This window comes from Nyctereutes procyonoides, unplaced genomic scaffold (assembly GCF_905146905.1).
Source record: "Nyctereutes procyonoides isolate TBG_1078 unplaced genomic scaffold, NYPRO_anot_genome, whole genome shotgun sequence".
Taxonomy (NCBI): Eukaryota; Metazoa; Chordata; class Mammalia; order Carnivora; family Canidae; genus Nyctereutes; species Nyctereutes procyonoides.
The window spans coordinates 80,934,127-80,952,512 of NW_026575125.1; the positions used below are offsets into that span (position 1 = coordinate 80,934,127).

At 46.4% G+C, this 18,386-nt stretch overlaps 1 protein-coding gene across 1 annotated transcript; it reads right to left on the reverse strand.

The window, feature by feature from the left end:
- Positions 1–15,060: 15,060 nt before the first annotated feature.
- KCNE5 (potassium voltage-gated channel subfamily E regulatory subunit 5) lies at positions 15,061–15,477 on the reverse strand. The gene has a single exon (XM_055337483.1). It carries the CDS (start codon positions 15,475–15,477, stop codon positions 15,061–15,063), a length of 417 nt encoding a protein of 138 aa, XP_055193458.1.
- Positions 15,478–18,386: the final 2,909 nt, after the last annotated feature.

The following is an 18,386-nucleotide window of genomic DNA, read 5'->3' on the forward strand; positions in this document are numbered from 1 at the left end:
AAAGTCGCCAAAAGCAGAATTCACATTACATTCAGAGACTGGGGCTCTAGCTCTCTGATTCATCTTTCTTCTCTCCCAAAGGATGACCAACGCATATTGAAAACAGGACTCTGGCAGCCAGTGGATGGGCCTTTCTACTTTTTGAAGGAGTGAAGACAATGAGAAGTAGACTCTGTCCATGTGTCTGGATCAGGGCTGGGTTTGGAGGAGAAATGGTGTTTTTCTACAGACAGACAAGAGCAGGCCCATTTCACTGAAGTCCAGGACTCCCTTCTGACAGGGTTCAGTGGCAGGCTTCCCTGAATCTGCTACAGCAACCACTTGCCCCCACCATCTCCCCTTCCAGGCATTCTTCTTGGAATCCAGTTCTCTGCTCCAACAGTCTCCCACTTCGGAAAGCTTTGTCAGTGTCACCGGATGTACACAGGCAGCAGCTTCAGCCATGGGAGAAAGTCTTTCCAACTGGCAATCAGTTCTGACACTGACACAGATGAGACAGCAAAAAAGGTTGTAACTTTGGGTGGTCATGCCAGTGGCTCAAGAGAAAGGAACAGAATAACAAAGACCAGGAAGATAAAAAACAAATAAACAACAACAACAACAACAAAAACGGGGCAGGAGGGTGGTAGAGAGGGAAATTGCAGAGAAGTACAACATCCCTTTCTTTATATGTTGGTTGTTTTTTGATAGAAACTCCTAGAAGCCTTGTTCTCAGTGGCTCTATAGGGTGGGCACTGAAGTGCCTTTCGAGCCCTAGCAGCGAGGCTTCATGAATGCCACTGGATGCCTTGAGCACTGGCAGAATTTTTCCCGGGGAAACCATGGCTCTGATAAACTCCAGCTGATCCTAATCTAGGGGATCTCAAATAAGCACAAGTCTGCCTTCAGGTCACTATGCATCGAAGTTGGAGCAGAAGAAGATGGCAGAGGAGAAAGTGTTTTTGTTTTTACATAAAAGCAACTTTCAAAGAATGACATGAAGTCAATGACTTCATGAAGTCATGAAGGCAGATTTTATTTTTTTATTTTTATTTTGTTTTAGATTTTGTTTCTTCACAAGAGACTCACAGAGAGAGGCAGAGTCATAAGCAGAGGGAGAAGCAGGCTCTCCTCAGGGAGCCCAACGTGAGACTCAATCTCAGGACCCTGGGATCACAACCGGAGCCGAAGGCAGATACTCAACCCCTGAGTTACCCAGGTCCCCCATCAATGCAGATTTTAAAATTGTTTTCTACAAGTTCTTAGTGATACCAACTGGAACAACAGACACTTCTGACTTCTGAGTTCTTGCAAAATCCTTAAACACATTCAGAATCCTAAAAGAAAAAAAATCAGTAATATTTAGGATTTTGGCATTGTGTGCATTCCATTGTAATATTTGTGTGGAGTTTATGGAGGCTTGAAAGAGAGAGAAATAGAGAATTACCTGTCTTGCAAGTGGGCAAATCTCCCTAAACACCTAATGCCAAGGTGCTTTCAGCTTTATTTGCTCCCTTACATGCTTAGAAAACCAAGGCCAGAGAATGGTCTGATAGATTAGTCATTCTTCTTTCAAAGTTCTGGCTCTCTACCTAGTCACTCAGACACAGCTCACTCAAGCTGTACCCATTTCACTGTCTGGGATGTAATGGGTTGAAGAGCCATCTAGCTTAAACTGTTGTCATTTAATTCCCATGATTTGACTCCAGTCCAGGTGACCCCCAAAAGGGCCTTCGTACTGACAGCAGTTGGCAACTCCAGTCTGATCATCACTGATCTCAAATACCTTGAAGAGAGTGGCTTCCAGAATTTCCTGGATACTCAAGATCGCCGAACCAGATTCATTGGCATGTATTGAGCAACTATAAACCATAGCTCATCAGTGTACATTTCACATGCATCTTCTTACTTCCTAACCCGGTTATAACAGCTCGGCCCTATTATTACCATGAGCAAACTGAGGCTCCCACCAGCTAAATCATTTACCCAAGGTCACTTAGTGCTTAAGTGGCAGGATAGGAGTCTGCTCCTTCTGCATGATCCAAGAGGTTGCACTGACTCCTTCCAAAACTTTGTCAATGATTTTTCCCCTTCAATTCCTTTCCAAGACTCTCAGGAATAGCCCATGCTAGCTGCCTTCTGTTCCTACCACCAAACCACTCCTTAACCCTTTCCCTGCTCCCCACTAACCAGCCATCCAGAAGGTGACCAGTGACAATCACCAGCAAGTCCAGGGGCCTCTTATCAGACCTTCAGTTGTAACACATCTATAGGATCAGACATTCCCTCCTTCTTGAAACGCTCCTCTCCTTGGCCTCTGCAATTTCCCCATTTTCCTGTTACCTTCCTGATTGTGTCTCTGTCTTGTTCAATGGACTCCTCTTATGCCCTCCCCCCTCCCCATAGATGTAGATTTCCCTTAACTCTATCCTCCACTTTGCCCTACCCTCCTGGATTCAAGTATTATTCCTCTGCATATGAAATGACCTCTGGGTAAGGTAGCAGAGCATAATGGCCGTGAGCACTGACCCTAAATTCAGTATGCCTGAGTTCCAGTCTCCCCTCTGTCACATGCTAGTAACTTTGGTGAGTTACACTGTACCTCTGTTTGCTCATTTATAATATGAGGACTACCGGGGATCATGTACATGGTGCACTATTCCATGTCTGACAAGTAGTGAGCCTCATGCAAATATTTGCTTTTATATAGTCTGAGCCCCCAGGCCCTAACTTCCACCTGTACTCCAGATCCACACCAACTGGTTGCTTCATATTTCTACCCTGAAGGTCACTAAGAAACTCACCATGTCCATAATTGCCTTCATGTCTCCTTCATTTCTACCTGTGCAAGATCCCACTGTTTATTTACTCATCTCTGTTGGAGATTGCCTCTTCCCTCAGTATGCCATCCAAACCACCCTTTCACTCACCATGGATATTCCATTGGTTACACACCCCCACCGATTCTACCTTTCCAGATTCTCTAATCTGGGCTATGTAAAGGTTCCGAAATTGATAGTGGTTGAACACCATGTGAATGGAGTAAATGCCACTGAATTGTCCACTTTAATTAATAATTAACTTATTTATTTATTTATTTATTTACTTACTTATTTAGAGACAGCACTAGCATGAGTTGGGGGGAAGGGCAGAGGGAAAAGGAAAGAATTCTAAGTAGGCTCCATGCTCAGTGGGGACTCTGGTATGGGGCTTGATCTCACAATGCTGAGATCATGACCAGAGCTGAAATTAAGGGTTGAATGCTTAGCTGACTGAACCACCCAGATGCCTCTGAATCGCACACTTCAAAATGGTTGAAATGGTAGGTTTTATGTGTATTTTACCACAATAAAAAAAAATCCATGTCTCTCCACTCCCATAGCTACCACCACAGTCCAGGCCACTGGAATAAGAGCCTCTGAAGTGAGCTTTGATGTTTCTACTTTTGCCTACCCCCAAAGGCACTGATCCAGTAGGTCTGAGGGTGGAGCCTGGGGACATGCCTACTAATAAGCAACCCTGCAGAATGCTTACTTTAAGGTTAGGAATCTCTGCCCACAGGATGAAGTTCAAACTCCTTAGTCTGGCAAGGCCCTTTATGTCTTTTCCTAGTGTGCCTCTCTTCCCCTGTATTTCACCTTTTCCTACAGTTGCTTTATACTGTGGCCAAGCATGTTAATAGGCCATGAACTAAGGAGTAGGATTAGGAGAACCCTCTGAACTTCAAGGAGAAAGAAAGCAAGAGGGAGAGGGGGAGGAAAGAAGGAAAGCAAGAGCTCTAGATTTAGATCATACTTCAAGTCCTAGCTCCTCCACTCACTAGCCATATGACCCAAAGGAAGTTCCGTAATTTGTCTGATCACCAGTCTCCTCTGTTGTTTTTTTTTTCCTCTGTTGTTTTTTAAAAAGCAGTACTATGCGGGCAGCCTGGGTGGCTCAGTGGTTTAGCTCTGCCTTCAGCCCAGGGCGTGATCCTAGAGACCCAGGATACAGTCCCATGTCGGTTTCCCAGCATGGAGCCTCCTTCTCCCTCTGCCTGTGTCTCTGCCTCTCTCTCTCTCTCTCTCTCTCTCTCTCTCTCTCTGTGTGTGTGTGTGTGTGTGCGCGTGTCTCATGAATAAATAAATAAATAAAATCTTTAAAAAATAATAAAAAGCAGTACTATGCTACAATCTGGCTGGGAAGATTGGATTAGGTAACATATGCCAGATGTTTCATGTTTGTAATACTTTTGTTAAAAAGAAATTAATGGGGGGATCCCTAGGTGGCTCAGTGGTTTAGCGCCTGCCTTGGGCCCAGGAGGTGATCCTGGAGTCCCGGGACTGAGTCCCGTATCGGGCTCCCTGCATGGAGCTTGCTTCTCCCTCTGCCTATGTCTCTGCCTCTCTGTGTGTGTGTGTCTCTAATGAATAAATAAATAAAATGTAAAAAAAAGAAATTAATGGGTTTTTAAGCTGGGAGGAAAAAAAGAAAGGATACATGTTAAAGACATAGTTTTTCAATAAATATTAGAGTTGTTTTCTTAGTATTTAGCCCGTGTGTCATCCATATTGAGAGCTAAATACATTTTCTTTTGCTGTTGTTATTATTAATATTAAAGTTGGGGCTAGGATCAAGCACACCAGCAGAGAGCTTAACCTTGGCAAGGTGAAGGAGCACGTCTTCCTGAGCGTCGGAAGAGTTTGAGATGGCTATGTGCAGATGGGTCAGATGGAAGTTGAAGAAGCTGCTGTCATCTGGCCTCAATCTTTTCAGTAATGAAGGAGGTGAGGTCATCTCCTGAGAATGAGGGGGAGGCATGGGGCTGGGGGCTTGAGGAGAGCACAGGAAGTTTGGAGCAGCTGCTGTAGGGAACGTGATAGGGAGTCAGCAAGCGAGGAATGAATGGATTGTTGAACAGCCAGAAGGGCAAGCTTAGGGTAGAATGCATGCATTGGCATTGAACCCAATGAGTAGGGTTTCTCTGACAAGCTAACCATGGAAACAATCACCTTCAAGGGGTCACCCAGGGCTGCAGACTGGAAAGGCAGGAATAGGACAAAAGTTAAGGTGATGAAGGATTCGAAGATGAGCACAGGAATAGTGGAAATGTCCACCAACCTGGGCTGAAAAGGTTTACTTATTCATTCAAAAAATATTTAACTACCATATGCTATATAAATATTATGCAAGTGGCTGGCATGGGAGATACTGCAATGAACCAGAAACACAAATTCCTTGCATTCAACATATATCCATACAAAGACTTGCCCACAAATGTTCATAGAAGCTTAGTTCATCATTGCAAAAAACTGGAAACAACCTGATATCCTTCAGCAGGTAAATGGATAAACAAACTTTGGTACATCCTACGATTACTAAGTAATGAGAAGAAACAAACTATTAATATATGCAACAACATGAGTGAGTGTCAAAATTAAGTATGCTGAGTAAAAGGAAGTGCATACTGCATGATTACATTTATGTAAAAGTCTAGAAAATGTGAGTTAATTCATAGTGACAAAAAGCAGGACACCAACTGTCTGGACCAGTAGGAAGAAGGCACAAACGGTCAAGAGAAAATATTTGGTGGTGATGGATATGTTCATTAACTTGACTTTGGTGATGATTTCACAGGTATATATGTAAGTCAAAATCAATCACATCATGTATTTTAAACATTTTTTTTGGAGAGAGAGAGAGAATGCAACGATGAGTGGGGGAGGGGGACAGAGGGAGAGAGAGAATGCCAAGCAGGCTCTACACCCAACACGCAGCCCAACACAGGGTTTGATCCCACAACCCCGAGATCATGACCAGAGCCAAGATCAAAAGTCAGATGCTGAGCCACCCAGGCGATTGTCACATTATATATTTTATTATTTTTTTTATAAATTAATTTTTATTGGTGTTCAATTTACCAACATACAGAATAACACCCAGTGCTCATCCCGTCAAGTGTCCCCCTCCGTGCCCGTCACCCATTCACCCCCACCCCCCGCCCTCCTCCCCTTCCACCACCCCTAGTTCATTTCCCAGAGTTAGAAGTCTTTATGTGTGTGCTTTTTAATGTTCATTATACTCCTCCCAAGGTATACAAAATATATCTAAAGTTTTTAAATTGGCCTGAAGAAAATCCCTGCCTTCACGGAACTTACAGCCTAAGTGGGAGACACTGATAATAAACCAGTAAGTAAACAAACATGATATTTTTAGACAGGGCTTCATACTATGAAATTAAAATAAACAAGGTAATGGGATAGAGAATAGTGTGCAGGCTGGGAGAAAAGAGCAACTATAGATAGGATGGTCAAAGGAGGCCTCTGGGGAAGTGGCATTCGAGCTGAGACTTGAATGATGAGAAGGAAAACAGCCATGAGAAGATATGGAGGAAGAATATTCCAGGCAGAGAAATAGCTCATGCAAAGACTCTGAGGCAGGAATGAGTTTGATGTGTTCAAAGAACAGCAAAAGGATTAGCCTAACTTGTGTTTAGTGAGCAAGAGGGAAGGGTATCAGATGAGGTTTAGAGAAGTCTTGGAGAACACGGGAAGGAGTTGGAATTGTATTGTAATTGTGTGGGTAATCCAATGGATGGCCTTAGGTAGAGATGAGACATGATCTGCTTTATACTTTAACACTGCTCTGGCTGTTGTGTGAAGAACTGACTGCAAGGGGTCAAGGGTAAAGGCTAGAAGACCAGTTAGAACGTGTTCTATTAAACCAGGTAAGAAATGATGGGGGTGTAGTCTATGGTGGTAGAAGTGGCCATCATGAGAAATGGTTATATGTGGAATTCCTTTTGGAAGTACAGTTGAAAGGACTTGACCCTAAATTGAATGTGAGATGGTGAGGAGAAATGCAGAATCAGTAGGACTCCTGTTTTGGCCTAAGCAGCTAGATAAATAATGGTAGTACCATTTACCAAAAAAAAAAATGGGAAAGATTAATATGGCAATGCCCACCAGCCAAAGGACACCAGGAATAAACCTGTAGTTGAACAAATTGGGTTTATGACTCATGGCAACAAGGGAGATTCATACCATGGGGAATCATGGGTGTCCCAATAACTGGTATTAGAAAGCACTTATTATTGGATTGGAGCTTCTCTTAGGTGATTTGGGAGAGGGTCTAAGGAAGTGATCATCTTCTCTGGATTGGATGCTATTAGGAAGGGAGGGTAATTCTGTGATCCAATGTCTTAGTAACTCTTATCTAGAATGAAGAAAGACTAAAGGCATAAGGGGGAGAGAAGTAGCAGTTAGCTAGGAAATTAGAATGTTTGGTATTTTCCAGTTTCACAATAACCTTGTTTTTGCCTGTATCCAGATAACATTATACAGTAGCCTTGTTTTATCTCACTTCATCATGATCACAGAGACATGTCTTGTCATTAAACTAATCTGATGTCAGTGTTCTGTGAGATGGTTTATGTCCAACACGAGAATAAAATGACCGACCTGTGAACACCAGGCCAGATTCTAACCAGCAATGAGGCCCAGATATAATCGTCAGACCAGTTCTCTGATGGCAAGGGCTGCTTTTTCTTTCTCAGGTAGAAGAGCAAATTTTGGGAGGAAGGGACTCAAAAGCTCTGATTTGGACATGTTAACTTTCAGACAGGTTTAGATACCCAAGTAGAGATGTTCAGAAGTCAGTCAGACACACAAGTCCGGAGCTAGGGTAGGGGGTTTCCAAAAAAAATATAAATTTGAGGATCATCATTGTTAAAATGATGTTTATATATGAAGAAGATATTTTGCATGTTGGGACTAGTTAACATCACCACGGGAGGAAGAATAGATGGAGAAGAGAAGCGATCCTAGGATGGAGCCATGGGCAATTCAACAGCAGGAGGAACTAGCAAAGGAGATTAAGAAGAAAAAGGATTGGTGAAGAAGGAGACAAACCAGGAGATTGAGTTGTTGTGGAAGTCAAAATAAAGTCTCAAAAAAGGTGCGTTAAATGCTGCTGAGCAGTCATAGAAATGAGGACTGAGAATCGAGCATTATATCGGCAACACGCAGGTCATTAGTGACCATGACAAAGCCTTCCCATTGCCGCAGTGGAGGAAACAACCCTACTGCAGTGGATTGGGGCAAGATTGGAAGCTACCATAACTGAACCTTGACCATGAGCCAGGCACTATGTAAGTTACTCAATCTTCATCACAACCCTGGGAGGTAGGTACTATTTCTTACACCCATTTTACAGATGAGGAAAGGAGGTTTGGAGAAGGTTAAGTAATGTTCCTCATATTACCCAGGCAGTCTGGCTCTAGAGTCCATGCCAAATGCATTACACTCTTCTGTATTAGTGGATGATGGAGACCATGAAAAAGTGGGGTTCTTGAACTGACCCATCCTTGAACTTGCTAGAGGTAAAGCCCAAACCTCTGAGGGATGGTTCCAGTTACTTGGGACATGGAATGGAGACTAACCCAGCTGATTCCAGAGCAGCCTGCTCCGAGTAGTGTTTGTCACATGGGTATGGCCAGAGTTTGGTACGGATGTATAGAAAGATGGAGTGAAATGGTAGCAATTCCTCCTTATGGGTCCTCAAGGACTGCATCCTAGTATTTCTTCCCTCAGTCTCCTCAACCATTCCATTCCACCATCCTGTTTGCTAAGGTAGCCTTCCAACCCACAGAGTCTAACTGGGGAGCAGGCCAAGGGCTTCTCTCTCTCCCTTCTGCCTGTCCCAGTTACTCCCATCCCCACCCCCATCTCACCCTCCACCCTAGGAGACTCACATGGAAATGCAGGTGGCTGAGGGTTGAATCTTCCAAGCACTCCTAGAAATAGTGGAGATGAATAAAAAAAAAAGCCAAAGTGCTGTTCTTGAGCTTACCACAATGGTGGGACCACCAGACCACCCATCTCAGATTTGGGAATCTAGGACAAACCCTTCCACCTTCACACCTCTCACCATCATTGTTGTCCAAAAGCCACCATTGAAGATGCACTGCTCCCCTTTGTTGTGGCAACTTGGAGGCAGTCAGCTGCCTCAAAATGAAGCTAAACATCACTTTCACAGCCACCAGCTGCCAGAAATTCATTAAGGTAGACGAGAAACACACACTTTGTACTTTTGATGAGAAGTGTATTACCGCAGAAGTTGCTGCTGACACTCTGAGTGAGGAATGGAAGGGTTATATGGTCCTAATCAGTGGTGGCAATGCCAAACAAGGCTTCTCCAGGAAGTAGGGCGTCCTAACCCCTGACCATGTCCACCCGCTACTGGGTAAGGAGTATTCCTGCTACAGACCAAGGAGGATTAGAAGAAGAAGGCAGAAATCCATGGGGGTTGCTTTGTGGATGCCAACCTCAGTGCTCTCAACTTGGTTCTTATAAGAATAAAAGGAAGAGGAAAAGGATATTCCTGGACTCACTGATACTGCTGTGCCCCATTGCCAGGGCACCCCCCAAAATCTCACAGAATCCACAAACTCTTCAATATAAAGATGGTGTCTGCCAGCATATTGTGAGAAAGCCCCAGAGCAAAGAAGGCAAGAAGCCTAGGGCCAAAGTGCCTACCACTCCACATCTTGGTACTCCACATGTCCTATAACACAAACGTCAGTGTATTACTCTGAAGAAACAGTGTCCCAAGCAAAATAAGGAAGAGGCCATAGAATATATTATGCTTTTGGCCAAGAGAATGAAAGAGGCCAAAGTAAAACAGCCAAAACCAGATTGCCAAGAGATAGAGGCTGTCCTCTCTGAGAGTTTCTCCCTCAGAGCCTGAGTCCTGTCCAAATGGAGGATTCCTAAGAGTAACAAGTTGATAAGATCAGACATCCAAAAGGATGACTATTAGGGTCATCACTGGGATGAAGAGCGGATTAGATGTAAGTGAATAAGACCAACAGCCCCTGGCAGCAGGGAAGGAACAGTTCTAGAAGATTGGGACTGAGAGTGATGGTAAAGCTTGGAACAGGAAAAGAAAATGTGAGATAAATACTGATCCCATAGTTCTGCCAAGGGCTGGTCCTGACCACAGTGCCCCCAAAGGAGTGGTCCCATGAGAGCAGGAGCGAAATTAACATGCCCCTTTTCTCTATTCTCTCTTCCAGGCCTGCTGGATCTGCAACCCCTGCTAGGTCATCATGAGATCCTAAAAGAGCCAAGGGGAAGGCCCCCTGTTTCTTCAGGGACCTGACATGTTTTCAGGAATGGACAACTTGTGGGTCAGGTATGAGGGAATTCAGCGAATTTGTACAGAAATCCAGTCTTCTGTGACCGCCCTAGTCCTCAGCAGGGTTGCAAGAGCATCTGACAGTAAGAGGAGGATGTGGCTTGAGGATCTGTGGGAAGCACAGTATACCCTTCCCTTGACCACCAGCCCCAACACACCCAAACCTTTCAAGAGAGCACTCTTTCCAGATTGCATTGAAATCCACAACTAGAGACTCTTCCCTTGAGTTTCACCTTTACGTTGTCCTCAATGATCTCCTATAAAATGTGAACACCCCTGCAGGGGGTGTCATGTGAAGCAATGATTAAGCCCTATTGCTCGATACAAAGTCATTTAGGTGCTTGCCTTTTCCTCTAACTTAAGAAAAAAAGCACCGTTGCACAAGAACTTGAAGGTACTTAATGCTACTGAATATTGTACACTTTGAAAGACGGCTAAGGTAAATTTTACCTTCTGTATTTTTTTAAGATTTTATTTATTTATTCATGAGAGACACACAGAGAGGCAGAGACATAGAGGGAGAAGAGGCTCCCTGTGGGGATCCTGATGTGGGACTTGATCCCAGGACCCCGGGATCACAACCTGAGCCGAAGGCAGATGCTCAACCACTGAGCCACTCAGGCGTCCTTACCTTCTGTATGTTTTACCATAATTAAAAACAAAAACAAAAAGAAAGATGTATCTGAGGTATCCCTCTGTCCGTTCTGAGCAAATTCTCTTCAGACTAAGAGGCTCAAACCACAGCTTTTTCCAAGACCCTGCCCTCCCTCAGAACATAGCTGATGAGGGACTGGCAGGGTCACCTAGTACCAAACTGGGCAAAATTCAGTGTCTTGGTACTTCCTGTGTCCTGCAACACAAACACTAGAATATTACTCTGAAGAAACAGTGTACTAAGAAAAATGAGGAAGAACCTGCAGAATATGCTAAGCTTTTGGCCAAGAGAAATAGGCCAAAGACAAATGCCAGGGACAGGTGGCCAAAAGAGAGGCTGTCTTCTCTGAGAGCTTGGTACTCCACATGTCCTATGCTCGAAGATCCAGCACAGAAGGAAGAATCACTTTAATCACACTAAATGTCTTCCTGGGCTGGCCTTAGGGTGTGTTAAATAACAACAGGGGCTCTAAAAGTGACTTCTCATCTGGCTTCTTCTCCCAAAGCCATTTTGATAGGTAATCCGTTCACCGAGGGTTGGCTATTGATCCTTGGTGGTCCTCAGTAATGCTCCCTTACCTTCACAGAACATTCTAAAATTTTAGATTGCTCTTCCTCCACCTCCCTCATGAAGCCTATGATTCCTTCCCTTTATTCTCTTCTGCCCTCTCTCAATCCTTGACCTACATCTTCAAAGTCTAGATTCCAGTCCTGGTGGAACTCTGAAAGTACAGCATTATTGTATTTTTTTTTAAAGAGGTCACCGTGGGCTTATGGGTAGAGGGGATGAGTAGGATGGTGAGATGGTTACCCACAGACTCATAGTCATCCAAGAATCTGAGGATGGTGGAGATAGGTTCAGGAATCTGGGAGCTAGAGGCCAAGTCCCTACAATCCTCTTCTCTGAACAATAATAGCAGACTCTAAAGAGTGGAGAATTTTCTATGCCCCCTGCCGCCCACCTTCCACCACCTAAAGGCACTCCCCCATGGAAGGAAAAAGGAAAATACAAGTCTTAACACCTTATGCTTCTTAGAGCTGCTATACTTCTAGCTTTTCCCCATGCATTGTCTTACTTGATCCTTAAATCCCCACAGCTGTGGAGACAGGCCCGGTGAGGTTAGGCAGTTTGTTCTGAGAAACAAAGCAGGCTAATTGGCAAAGCCAGGGCTGGACCCTGGCTTTCCTAATTCTAGTTCTGTGCTCTTCACCACACCACAGTGCATTTGCTTTAGCTGTCAGGCAAGATTATTTAGAAATCAGCCCGGAGCCTTTTCTCTTTGTTGATACAAATCATGTGCAGATCTTTGGTTTCTAAAAGAGATGGCAAATTGAAAAGGAGAAGGTGGTAACTCCAAACAAATGAAAGACCCCATTTATAGCCCTCTAGAAAAGTGAACAATAATAACATAATAATAATAATAATAATAATAACATAATGCACAGCATTATGTCCATAATCGAAGAAAAGTTTCCATTTATTCTTGCACTGTTGATGCATGCTTCCAGACACTGGAACTCAAAACATCTCCTGATTGTGCTCTGTTGGAAGCCTCAAGTTACAATTAAGGAAGCATGGGTCTCTTTCTTCCTTATTATTGAGCAAAGAGATTCGACCTGATCTAAAATAGGATCTGCTTACACAGAAGGGAGAAATAGCCGGGTGGGTGGCAAAAGAAGAATCACTCCAACTTATTAGAATCAAGTTCAGGAGAAGGCTAACGTTTCCCCCGATTTGTACAGTTAGTTAGCTCCTGCTACTCAGAAATATATTATCAAAACCACCAAACCCCTGGTTTTCCTTTCTTCTCTCTTTTGCTGACCACAATATGACTACCTCAGTGCTGTTGACAACCCCCACTGGCTGGTAGAGTGTCCTGGCTTCTGGGAGACGTCATTCATTATCTGGGAAACAGTCGTAATCCTGAATGTATTTAGAAAAAGCGACTGGCCAGTAAAGCAAACCGCTTTCCCCAGGCCAGGTCACTGTTCTCACAGGAAGAGCTCTGTGGCTCCTCTTGCTACATGTTCTTCATAGGTACCCTAATCATCATTAAAAGGTTAAAATATTTTTAAAAGCAGAAATAATAGTTTTGCGGTGGGATTTGTTTTCCCACAGCTGGTGCATTAATGTTGCCTATGGGCATTGGCTGGAAGCAGCTTCCTTTATGTATATTTGCAATGTGTTTTTCTAATGTCTATGAAAAACGGTACCAACGTGTCAACACCTACCCAGGGATTATGCTCACTATCAGAACAACCTTGTGTCCCCATTTATGCCAGATAAATGAGGGACATTGCTGTACCTGACTCCCAGGGTGAGGACTATTTCCCCCACGTGCCCCTGACATGGCTGGGTATCTGTGCCCTCCCTCCACATCTGTGCCTCCCTGCCTGGCCCTGAGGTAGCTTTCACAGCGTTCCCTTTCTTCCAGTCATTGTCTTGGACTGCTGCCCACTCCCTGGCCCCCACCTGCCTTAAGGCTGAAACTAAAACTGGAGATCAGCCAATGGGGCAAGGCCAGTTGATCTTCAAGGAGTGGGTCCTGGGAATGAAAGGAAGTTCATTTAACTTATCAACAGCTCCAGTAAAATACTAGATGGGCCAGAAGGTCAAAACCAATGCCTTGAATGAGGCTTAGATATTATCAGCTCATTTAAGTGCCCCATAATATGTTTGCCTTGCTGTCACAGAAATCAGCTGCATTTAAACAAGTTGGCTTAATGCTAAGAGGTGATTTTTATGTGTGTTTGATGAAGCCCAAACAGCCACCATCAGGAATAAGTATTTAAGCCCTAAGCAGGCAAGTTCTGATGACCTTCTTGAGACAAGGAGAATAAATGAATAAACATGCATCTGTCACTTTACCCATTGCTGGTTAAGACTGCTCAGTTGAAGCATCGTCCCTCTGACTTAAGATATACTGTATTTGTTGGCTTTTCTCTTTTAGTAAGCTACATGTTGGAGACTTACAAAGGTGGTTTCTAAAAATTAACTTTGATAATGGCTAATAGTGATGGGTATGAGAGGTCTTTAAAAGTATATCCTGAAGAACTGCTTTAGTGGGAAATCCTCACTTAGCATCATGATATTTCAAGGTGCTTCCAAATTAAAGAAAAAAAAGTAGTTATAAAGCAATTCCAACTTTTGAAACCCTTGGAAAAACAACCCATTTAGCTGTATCAACTGTTTCTTCCAGTTCCAATTCCAATCACCTCTACTGTATTGGAATTGAATACACAAATATAAATACCACAACCACACAACCCTCAAATCTAGACATTTCCAAAAGCAAAAAGGATTCCTTTTCTACATAGTCCTGGGACTCAAGGCTAAGATCTTTGAGAGAAGAGTCTTAGGCTATTGCTTAAACAACTTTTATTACCTGTGAGATTACCCAGGTTACAGAGGAAGGGAACATCTGAGCCACCTGTTCCATACATGAAGCAGACAGCTGCCATAACAACTGAATTGACCTGTGGGGGGAGGGGGCGGCATTTTGAGGTACTGAGGTGATACACCTAGCGATAGTTACCCACTCCAGAAGATGGCAAAGTTGCTAAAAGTCAGGCAAGTTACCTCTGGGATGACAACTGGATGCAAGAAAGCCATAGAGTTGGGGTCATAGGCCTTCCCCTGCCCTTGGAGTTTCCCTCCCCCTTCAGTCCTCATTAAGTCCATTGTAGCCCACCAAAGGGTCCTAATGTCCTGCTAGCTCCCTGCTGCAAGAGGGAGGGGAAAGATGTCTGAGGTCTCTTCGTTGTCTCTGTCTCGGTCCCTAAGGCAACAAGAAGCTGGAGCTGCTGGGGCCTGCCTGGCAGGATGGCCCACCCGTTGGCTCCGCAGAGTGAGCAGTCCCGGCAGTCCCCGGAGCAGAGTTCTGATGGACTTCACTGCTTCACCTCAACGCCAAGGGCTGGACTTGTGCGATTCAGTTCCCAGGCGGCTGGAGCGTGGTGTCAGGGCTGTCTGAAGACAAGAGAGCAGAGGCGGTTTAGTGCAGTTGGCTGTGTGGGGTGGGAGCAGAGGCCTCGGTTGGAGGGAGAGGCGGGAGAGGAGGGAGAACGCGGTCTGGGGTGGGTAGGGTGGTGCTTCTTCCAGGGCCTGCCAGACAGGGTCTAAGGGGTCCTCTCGTCGTCGTCTGGGCCTCAGGTGAGGCGGCGCCTGGAAGGGGAGAGAAGGAGCAGGCCGCTGGGGGACCGCGGGGAGCCGAGGGGGGCGCGCGCAAGCAAGCAAGCGGAGCGGCGGTCCTAGACCCCCTCGGCGGTGCCCGGAGCCGGAGCGGGCGGCGGCCCGAGGGCTAGCGGGTGGCGGCCCTCCGCGGGCGAGCCAGCTGCGGTCTCGGCGTCGGCGGCAGCCCACTCGTGCACCGCACAGGCCTGGGCGGGCTCGTCCTTGACGTTGACGAGATTGCGGGAGCGGGTATAGGCCAGGATGAGGCCTCCGGCCAGGCAGGCGTAGAAGATCATGATGAGCAGAATGTAAAGATAGGCGTCGTCGCCCTTGGCACTGGTGGCCTCGCGGCCCACGAACGGGTCACGCACGACCCCCATTCCCATGCTCGGGCCGGGGCCAGCGCCCAGGCCGCTGGCGTTGCCCCGATGGTGCAGCTCAAGCAGCAGGCGGCTGAGCAGGGTGCGTAGCCGCTGGCTCTCGCTGCAGTTCATGGCTGTCGGGGAATGGCACGGTGGCTCCAGGACGCTGCTGACCTTTCCCCCGGGGGCGCAGGGAAGCAGGCAAGAGAGAGAGAAAGGGAGAGAGAGGCGGCGGCGGCACCTGGCTCCTGGGCGGGCAGTGGCTGGGGGCACTGGCAGCGCGGGCCTCCTTATCCCCTCACCCCCGCCCTCCTCCCCTTCCCCACCACGCCCCCTCCGGCCCGAGGCCGCCTCTTCCCAGGCTCCCGCTGTCTCGGCGCTCTGGGGAAAGGGGACAGCTGGTAGGGGGGAGGAGAGGGGGACCAGGGAGGGGGTGAGGCCCGCGGAGGGGCGGAGGGGCGGGGGCTCGGAATGTGCGAGGCCCTGGGCGACAGAGGCTGGTGTAGCAGCGCGCTGGGGCCAAGCCTGGACCCTGGGCTGCAGAAGAGAATTCCTTCCGAGTTCTGGCCACCTGCCCCGCGGGCCGGCTTTGACTTTGGTGCAAAGACAGCCTCTGGCCCCCCAAGGCCAGCCCTGCCCCAGGGTGCCACCAGCGCTGCCGCAGAATGGGCAGCCGAGGCCATGCTCCTCCAACGTCTGATGGCAGTGGCTCCGGTAGCCAGGGCCCTGGCCTATCTTTCCAGCCTTATCTCCTTCCCCACCCCTGCACCAAAGCAGAGCATTTCAGATGCTCAGGACAAATCTGGTGACTGAAGCGCAGTACAACTCCCTGGTCTCCCAGAAGGGCTTCTGACAACAGACCATCCTCCTTGGAGGTCCCCCTGCCCTGCCCTCCTATCCATTTGTAGATAGGCCTACCCACCTTAGCAGGGGGATTGTACCATCCATGGCATGAGCCTGTTTCCCTCTGGGAAGCCATCTTCCCAGAAATGAAACCAGGCTCGAACATTAAACGGGAAACGGGCATTAAAAAGGCCCTTTGGGGGCACCTGGGTGGCTCTGTTGGTTAAGCCTCTGCCTTCAACTCAGGTCATGATCCCAGGGTTCTGGGATGGAGCCCCAAATCAGGCTCCCTGCTCAGCTTGGAGCCTGCTTCTCCCTGTCATCCCTGCTTATGGTCTCTCTCACTATCTCTGTCTCTGTATCTGTCTCTCTCAAATAAATACATAAATAAACAAGCAAACAAACAAACTTTTTTAAAAAGGCCCTTTGTGACAGTCTCTAGATATCTTGGGATCTGAAGAGTGTGAGTTCTAGAGAACATGCGCACCGATCACCTCCACATCCCATTAGGCTAGCGCCCAGCCCCATGCCTCTCCAGGGCTTGATAATAGGTCTAGGCCCTGCTGGCTGGTTGTGGGGCAGCCATTTTTCCCCCATTGGGAATCTTCTTTGAGGGGAAAATCAGACACTGCGACAAAGATCAGACCACAGTATGTTAAATCACAATCAGCCTGGGCTTCACAAAGGAACCGTGCTCAAAGGGCTGATTTTTAGACAATGAATAGAAAAAAAACATGAGGCCGTGGTTGCCAAGTGATAATAGAAGGAATGAAAAAAAAAAGGATAGGGCTTTATGCACCCTTGAGACTCAAGCTGCCTTTTTGAGAACCTTTCGTCCAACTGCCATTCAGTGTACAGGTGCCATGAGTTAAAAAAAAAAGAGGGTTTTGGGGTGCCTATCCCCCTGCTGCCCCTTCAGGGAATGCAGCTTCTGTGTGTTGGGGTGAGGTTGGAACCCCAGGGCACTATACCCAGAGTCTCAAACAAAGCCTTGCAACTTCTAGACAGGTCTCAGAGACACTCCATATGGCCCTGACCACTGACTCCCTCCCAACCACCTTGCCTCAATGTCCTCACCTTAGTGGGGCTCAGGGAAGAATCACTAAAGTGACTTAGCATGAAGAATGCCAGAGAACACAGCTAGAAAATTCTTGAAACCAGATCAACCTAAGGATAGGACTAAAAAGCTAAAAGGCTCCTCTTATCATGCTCCAGAAATCTCTAGCGTCTAGGGATAGGGGGTGAGAGAGAATCCCTTTCACTGTCACATAAAAGTAATCATTTAAATTCCTATTGTACTTTGAACAGCCTTATGAGCTCAGAGGATTCTTTTCATTTTCAGAAGAGGAAACTAGTTCAAGTAGTTAAGTAGCGGAACTAGAATGATGAAGTTTGACCTTGTTCATCAGAGTCCTAACACATTACTCTTGTCACATGGATGGTATCCACGAGCTGCCTCCATTTCTCCACACCTCCCTTCCCTGGAACCTTCTAGAATCCAGCATATTTTGCCAAACCACTCTCTGTAAATTCACCAATGACCTCCTGACCAAATTCAAGGATCTCTGCTCAGTTTTCATCTCTGACCTCAAGGATGAATTTGATACCATCAACCACCCACTCCTTCCTGTAACTGTCCTACCCTTGGCTCTCATGGCATTGCATTCTCAAGTTTCTCTTCTTATCTCTCTGACCCATCATTCTCTGTCTCCTTTGCTGGCTCCTCTTCTTTCCTCCTCTGTTAACTGTTGGAATCCTTGAAGACTCAGTCCTCAGCTATTCTCTCTTAACATCCATTTCCTTGGAAAGTGTCTCCTTACATGGCTTTGAGGACCAACTGGCATATATTTAGCCAAATTTGAATCTCTAGCTCTGATTCTTTGTCACATCCACCTGCTCCTTCCTTTCTGGTTTGGCCACAAACTTAATCCAAACTCTCTTTACCTCAGGTCAAATATGCAAACGTTTGGCAGAGTCTCCTGGCAGATCTCCCTGCCTATAACCCAATCCACCCTGATTTGGGTAGAATACAGATCTTCCTCAACTTAAAATGGGGTTATGGGGCAGCCCAGGTGGCTCAGCGATTTAGTGCCGCCTTCCACCCAGGGCCTGATCCTGAAGACCTGAGATTGAGTCCCATGTCAGGCTCCCTGCATGGAGCCTGCTTCTCCCTCTGCCTGTGCCTCTGCCTCTCTCTC